The 7,504-nt window shown below is 42.9% G+C and overlaps 1 protein-coding gene across 1 annotated transcript; it reads right to left on the minus strand.

Annotated features, from left to right (window-relative positions):
- Window positions 1-1,588: 1,588 nt before the first annotated feature.
- On the minus strand, window positions 1,589-6,919 carry LOC125482070 (histone H4 transcription factor-like; the record flags this gene model as incomplete). Its single annotated transcript, XM_048594047.1, has 3 exons — window positions 6,888-6,919; window positions 2,781-2,982; window positions 1,589-1,815 (listed from the first exon to the last, which is right to left on the minus strand). Coding segments are annotated over exons 2-3 (384 nt in total), but the record flags the coding sequence as incomplete, so codon positions are not given.
- Between the last annotated feature and the right edge of the window lie 585 nt (window positions 6,920-7,504).

Raw genomic sequence — 7,504 nt, forward strand, 5'->3', positions numbered from 1 at the left:
AGCAGCTCTGCTCCTATGATGCTGCTTGGCCTGCTGTGTTCATCCAGCCCTGCACCTTGTTGTCTCGGATTCTCCAGCATCTGCAGTTCCTACTATCTCTTATAATACCAAGTTTTCTTACTGCTAGGACAGCAGTGCACCAGTTAGATTGTTATGTCAATCTGACAGCTCCTTTGTTACTATAACTGATAACCAAAATTCCTCTCAGTTTTTTAAGCACAAGCTGTGTAAAAGGCCAACACTCACACTCACACTAGATGGCAGTCAAGGTGCTACAATTGAACTTTTTTGAGCTGTTGACTTAGCCAGCAATGCCCACATCCTACAAATCAATAAAAAAAAGTTAGGGTTCAAGTATAATGATTTTTGAATGATTTGCTCTGGAAAATAGACAGCATGAAGCGATGAATGATCGGGTTCTGATGCGCTGTCTTGTTCAGTCTAAAGCCTGCTGGCACTGTTTGTTAAAGCAAGATACCAGTAGGTGTCAATTGTCTGTAAAACCCAGTTAAGAAAGAGACAATGCCTCCGAATTAGAAAAGAAAATGTAAGGAACAAAAAATATTTCTTAGATTCTTTCACCAGACTTCGTAGTGACAGGGCTTCTTGGTGTGTGCTCCATGAAAAGGGGATTTGATTCTCTCGCTCTTTAGCATGAAAAATGCTTCCATTGCCAAATGGTGGAAGTGCAAGTTGGTGAGCTTATGTCAAGGTCAACAGGACCTTGGTAAATGATGGGACTAAAAGTCTGTTTCCTTAATAAATGAGATTCAAAGACAGAGGAAGAAACATGATAATGGAGAACAGGATGAACTAAGCAGCAAATTAGGTACAGAAATAAAAATGAGAGGGAAAGAATTATTTGATTAAGAGAGAAACAAAAATTAAAAGATAAAGAACCATAGAAATGATATAGCACAGAAAAGGGCCATTTGGCCCATCCTGTCCATGCCGACCCATATATATCCAGAATATAAACATATAGGCACCACATAAATTTCATCATTTAAAAAGCCCTTATGTTTTTATACCCAAATGTTCTGTGGTAATTTTAGTTTAATAGTGTAAACGCAGCAATCTCATGAAAATCACAGAGAGGGTAAAGGCAAGCTGCAGTCGCAGAGAAGCAGTATAAATCCAGCCATTTGTGAGGTTTTGAATTTCTGGGATATTTCTTATAGATCTCAATTGCTGATAATATCTTTTTAAACAACCACCCAATTGCAACATGTGTACTGAAGAACATAAGACATAGAAGCAGAAGTAAGCCATTTAGCCCATTGAGTCTACACCACCATTCAACGGGTTCATGGCTGATCTGATAACCTCAACTCCACATTCCTCCCTTTTTTCCCATGAACATTAATTCCTGATTAAAAACCTGTCTATCTCAACGCTGAATATACTTAAACACACAGCTTCTACAGCCCTACACAGAAAAGAATCCCACCAATTCCTCCTTATCTCTGTCCTTACTGGGCAGCCCCTTCCTCTGAGATTATGTCTCTGGTCCTAGATTTTCCCATAAGGAGAAACAACTTTCCATATCTACCCTGTTAAGATTTTAATCATGTAAATCGATACTCACATCACAATGCTCCCACTGACAGGTGAAGGTTTCTGCAATTTCTGGAATCAAGTTCTGGTTCTGGTTGTCCAGAGAACACACAGGAAGATCTGGACGTAGGCGCTGCAGCTCCAAGCCAAAATATTTCAGCTTAGCATGATAGCTGTGGAAGTTTACATGCACCACCAGCTCATTGGGGCCTTCTACAGCCAGGAAGCCACAGCCCCTCCAGAGGCACTGGTACTCATCTGAAAGGGGAATGTAAGAGCAAAGGAGCTAATTATTTGATGTAATCATCTTTCACTATGAGTCTAGAAATCAATGCTTGTTTCTTTTTGGTGTCCAATCCTTGGTGCTCTTCTAAGCACAGGAAATGCACTGCTGCTTTGGAGACACTCCCACAAAAAAAGGTGTTCAATCAGAGAAGACTGAATGCACCTTAGAAGTTTCACAATGCTTCAGACAACAAAATAATTGTTGAAATACAAAATGGCTGCTTCTCTTCAGATCTGAATCAACGGTTTGGATATTTAAGCCTTTCTCCATGCACTTCTTTACATACCTTCACCTGTGTCAGGTACTGTTTCGCTAAAATAAAGGGTCAGGCAGCTAACCATACCTGCATCACTTCAAAGATCTTCCCTTCAATGTCCCTCCTCCACAATTCTCTCAGTGAATTCACTGAACTCTGACTCACACACCTTGCTAATAAAGGGTTAGTTATTGGTTTCTTGGCAATATGAACCAAAAATCTTAACCACTGCCGGGGAGGGTTAAAACACAATTGGATTGGAACTCTTAACAATGAACTTGGAGACAAGTGGTCTCAGTGGTTTACAGAGATTGAGACTTGAAATTTACTGTATGAAGTAGCAGAGAGGGGAATTTCTTTTCACATTGTCAACAGAAGAGCAAATTTTAAAAATCCTTCCATACAGCATTAAGACAGACATAAAAATGTTATTGAAACTAAGAAAAGGTGTACAGTAAATATGCACATACAACATTTTATTAAATGTTCTATTGCTCTTCAGTGGAAAAGTTCACACATAAAGATCAATTACTTAAGTGAGGTATCAGTGGGCACTCGAGTCTCTGGAACCACACAGTAACGGGAATCAAGAAAAGGATGTGAGGGACAAGGATTAAAACAAAGGAGACAATTGGGAGGGAAAAGGGACTAAGCTCAAGGGTGATCTCAACAGATGTTTACCTAAATCTCCGAAGCTGTCATACTCATTGACATGTTCTTTCAAGTGCACAGCTATGTGGTCGCAGAACTCCTCCATCGTCTTCCCAACAAAGGTACAACCATCCCACTCGCAGGACAGCACCAGTTCCAAGTACTTTATGCTTTTTCCAGGGGCCATGTTCCAACTAGATCATTCCATTCAGGATGTTCTTTTCACCAAATACTGCAGACGATGTCAAAACAAAGATTTTCCTATATCATTTTTTTCCCAAATATAAAAGAAAAATACAGAAGCTCAGATTGGCTCTCACCATTCCCACTGTTGTGAAACAAAATCCAAAATTACACTTGATCCTATAGATTGAATAGTGGCCCTACAGGGCCGGCTTGAATCAAAACAGTAAACCACATTGTTCAAGGACACGACGTAATTTGGGAATGTAGTGCATGGTTTTGTGCAAATTAGAAAGAACCTTCTAATAATGTTCGGAAAAATTCAGCTAGGCCAAACCAGCTTCAAATACTGGCAAAAAGTGATGGAGGGGATTTACTACATTAATGGCACACCTTTGTTGCGAATGGAAATGTACACAACACACTACTTTTAGGACCAATTGAAATTCTAGAAAGCGTCACTACAAGGAGAAATTTCAATATTTATCATGTTGATTCAATACATTTCAATTTATTTTAATATAAAGTGAGAAAGCGCATCACTATTCACCAAGACCAGCAATCTGCCAAGGGATAAAGAATATGTCAATCTGCTTTGTTACTTATATTGGTTGAGAAGGAGTGTCGACCGGGACATTGAACAGGGGAGTTCTCCTGAACAGTGCCAAGACACCCCTACGTCCACATTCTTTAATGATTCAGTCTGCGCCTGTGCTTTACACTGCTCTCTAGGACAGCTCCTCAGCATTGGCATTAAATACGTTCTGCTCAAATCAGCAGTACTGCTGAAAGAGGAAATGCCATGTCAGCTATTGCTTTCAACATGTGCCAACATTTCAGCATCGGACATTACAATATCGCAATTTGACAGACACAAAATTAGTAGTATACCAAACAAAGTACAGGACAAAAGCAAAACACTGTGGATTCAGGAAATCTGAAATAAAAATATAAACCAATGGCACTTGTCAGGTCAGGTAATTTCTATGGAGAATGAGACAGACAAAGTCAAAGGGCCACATTTTCCTCAATTTATGGTGATAGGGTTGGAGGGAAGAGTGGGTTTGAGACAGATTCCCAACACTGGAAAAATGTTTTCCAGGGCTGGGCTCAGATGTGGACTAGATGTCCATTGAGTGGAAGCAGTCAATTTAAACAGTTAGAGTTCCAATTAAGTAGACTTTTTGTATTTTTGTCAGGGCTGGAACAGAGGCAGTTATCCTGCGAGAGGTGGGGAGGGCATTACAGCAGGAGGCTTATTGTCCCAGTGACTGGGGCACAGGCAGGAAAGCAGTCTCCATGGCCCAAAACATGCACCCTGAAGGTTCTGACTTTGAACGAAGGTCATACTGCCACCCTCTCTAACTTATTGAATTTTCCTTCTCCTAGTCACTTCAGCAGTATGCAAATTGCCCCATGAGGCTGCTGGTAGATGACAAAAGCAACTTAACATGCAAAACTGTGACAGGACAAGGAACAGGAGTGTAGGTTCAAAGGAAAATGTAACATGTAGATGAGCAGTGGCCTAAAGTTTCTAACAAATAATTTCCTGAAAATACAATGGGGTAAAGTCACCATTGTCCCACAGGACTACAGGGCTGCTCTCATTAGAGAGAGATGACTGGTGGTGAATTTAACCGAGAGTCACCACACCTCAGGAGAGGGGTGGGATTGAGAAGGCAGGACCTTCATGGTGACTTCAGCCAGTACAGTATGGGGGTCAGTTTGCTCAGTTGGCTGGACAGTTGGTTTGTGTCAAAGAGTGACATCAACAGTGTAAGTAAATGAAGCCAAAGAATAAACAACATTTGCATTTTATAAAAAGGTAAAGATAAAATTTAAACATAACAATGATTAGACCACACAGTGTGTTGTAAGCAATCACATCACAGCAAACATGTTAAAACATTAAACTTTTAGAGAGAAAGTATCGTACATCATTATTAGCATATTACCAAAGTTGGAAAATCATAGTTATGAACAGAAGCAGATTTAAGATGAACTATGCCTCATGAAATAACATCAGCAAATGCTAGAAATGTTCAGTAGTAGGTCTGGCAGCATCTGAAGAGAGAGGGAGTTAATTTTTCAGGTTGATAAAATTTTAATCAGAACACCACTGAACTGGAAATTAACTGTTTAGTAACACAAACAGGAATAGGCCATTCAACCTGTCGAGCCTGTTGTTCCATTCAGTCAGATCATGGCAATCATCAACTTCAATGCTATTTTCCTAAGCTATCCCCATATCTCTTGATGTCATTAATCTCCAAATTTGTTGTCCCTCCCTCTGTCTCTAGATGCTGCCAGTCATACTGACTTGTTTTAGTTTCAGATTTTTAGAACGTCATATTTTGTTTTTATACTTCTAATGAATGACTAATGGCCTACATGAAATATAATAGCTTTACTTAAGTTATTTCTGTTGATTTATAATCTGTAACACCTCCCAGTTCTGACAAAATGTCGAGCTGAAATATCTGCAATATTTCAGTCTCCGTAAATTCCCAACTTGTGGAATGTTTTCAGTATTTTAGCAAATTTCTGAATTCAAAAATGAACATAATCCTAAAATCCAATTGATACCCTGATTCTGATCCTACCCTCAGTGGTAATCCCTGATCCTACACCCCTTGGCCCTGAACCCAATCATGAACCTTAATCATATCCCAATCCAGACCCTGTCCAAAATCTGATTACCAATTGAGACCCCAGTCTTATCCCCAATCCAGATCCAATCCCTGATTTTATCCTGGATCCTCACTCCTTATTTATCCGCCAATCCTGACCCCTAATCCCCCAATCCTATTTCTAACGGTGACCGCTGATCTTATTACTGACTCTGATGCTATTCCCAATGGGACCTTGATCCTGTTACCAATCCTGATCCAATTCCCAATGATGACCCCTGATCCTATTCCCGATCCTGATACTATTCCCAATGGTGACCCTGATCCTATTCCCAATCCTGATCCTATTCCCAATGGTAACTCCCTGATTCTATACCCACTGGTGACTATCTGATCCTATTCCCAATCCTGATCCTATTCCTAATGGTAACCCTGATCCTATTCCCAATGGTGATTCCCTGACCCCATTCCCAATCCTGATCCTATTCCCAATGGTGACTCTCTGATCCTATTGCCAATCCTGATCCTACTCCTGATCCAATTCCCAATGATGACCCCTGATCCTATTCCCGATCCTAATACTATTCCCAATGGTGACCCTGACCTTATTCCCAATCCTGATCCTATTCCCAATGGTGACTCCCTGATCCTATTTCCAATCCTATTCCCAATTCTGATCCAATTCCTTATGGTGATTCCCTGATCCTATTCCCAATCCTGATCCCATTCCCAATGGTGACTCCCTGATCCCACTCCCAATCCTGATCCTACTGCCAATCCTGATTCTATTCCCATTGTTGACTCCATGATCCTATTCCCAATGGTGACTCCTTGATCCTAACCCCAATCCTGATCCTATTCCCGATGGTGAATCTATTCCCAGTGATGACTCCCTGATCCAATTCCCAATGGTGACCCCGGATTCCCAATCCTGGTCCTATTATCAATCCTGACCCCGATCCCCTAAATTCAACCTTGGCTCCTAACGTTCAGTTGGAAAGCGGCCGATAAACGCCAGTCCGTTTAAACCAGCAGGTCTATGCGGACACTCACCGCCAGCTCAGGGTTTGCTCACGATCAGGCCGCACCGCCCGCGCGCTCACCTCACAGCCCGTTACTATGACAACACGGGGGAACCCGGCCCGCACCGCCCAACGACCCGGGCGCGTACCTGCTCTCACCCAGTCCGAGACTCGCGTGCGCGCGCCCCAAACCTCCACCCGCCCCCCGACCCCAACGCCACGAGCTGTCCACGTGCACACCCGTCCCCAGCCCCAACGAGCCGCGCACCCCGTTCTCCACGTCTCCGTCCCGCGCCGCTCACCCTCGCATTTACCGCCTTCAATGACGTCCCGCCCCCACCCCGCACCCATTGGCCCGGCTCCACCTTCCGTCCACCACCCGTCATAGCCCTGTAGGCTCCGCCAATGGGGAGCGGGAGTAGCGGCGGAGGGACAGCCAATGGCCGCGCCGCGAACTCCCACGCACGGCGTCAGGCCACATCTAACAGCCAAGGCCGCCATTTTTGTCGGGGGCATTCGTGGAACAGTCAGGATACGCGAATGGAGTAGGTCACTCGGCCCTTCATACCTGGGCCACCCCTCGTCGAAAATATCATGGCCGACGTAAGTACTGCACTTTCCTGCCTAGCACAGATAACCTTGTCAAGAAGTATTCTACCTCAAAGACAATCAAGGACTCTGCTTGCACCACCTTTTGAGGAAGATCACAACAATCCACGAGAAAAATACTGTTCTGAAGAAGCATCTTTGGACCTAAAACATTAACTCTTTCTCTCCACTGGTACTGCCAGACCTGCTGGGTTTTTCCGCAGTTCTTTGCTTTTTCTTTGGAAAACTACTCCTATTTTAGGTGACACCAAAGGGAGGGAAAGGCCTGTTGGTATTGTAACTGGACTGTTTATCCAAAGACCCAACGTTC

This window comes from Rhincodon typus, unplaced genomic scaffold, assembly GCF_021869965.1.
Source record: "Rhincodon typus isolate 14 unplaced genomic scaffold, sRhiTyp1.1 hic_rhity00005522, whole genome shotgun sequence".
Classification (NCBI taxonomy): domain Eukaryota; kingdom Metazoa; phylum Chordata; class Chondrichthyes; order Orectolobiformes; family Rhincodontidae; genus Rhincodon; species Rhincodon typus.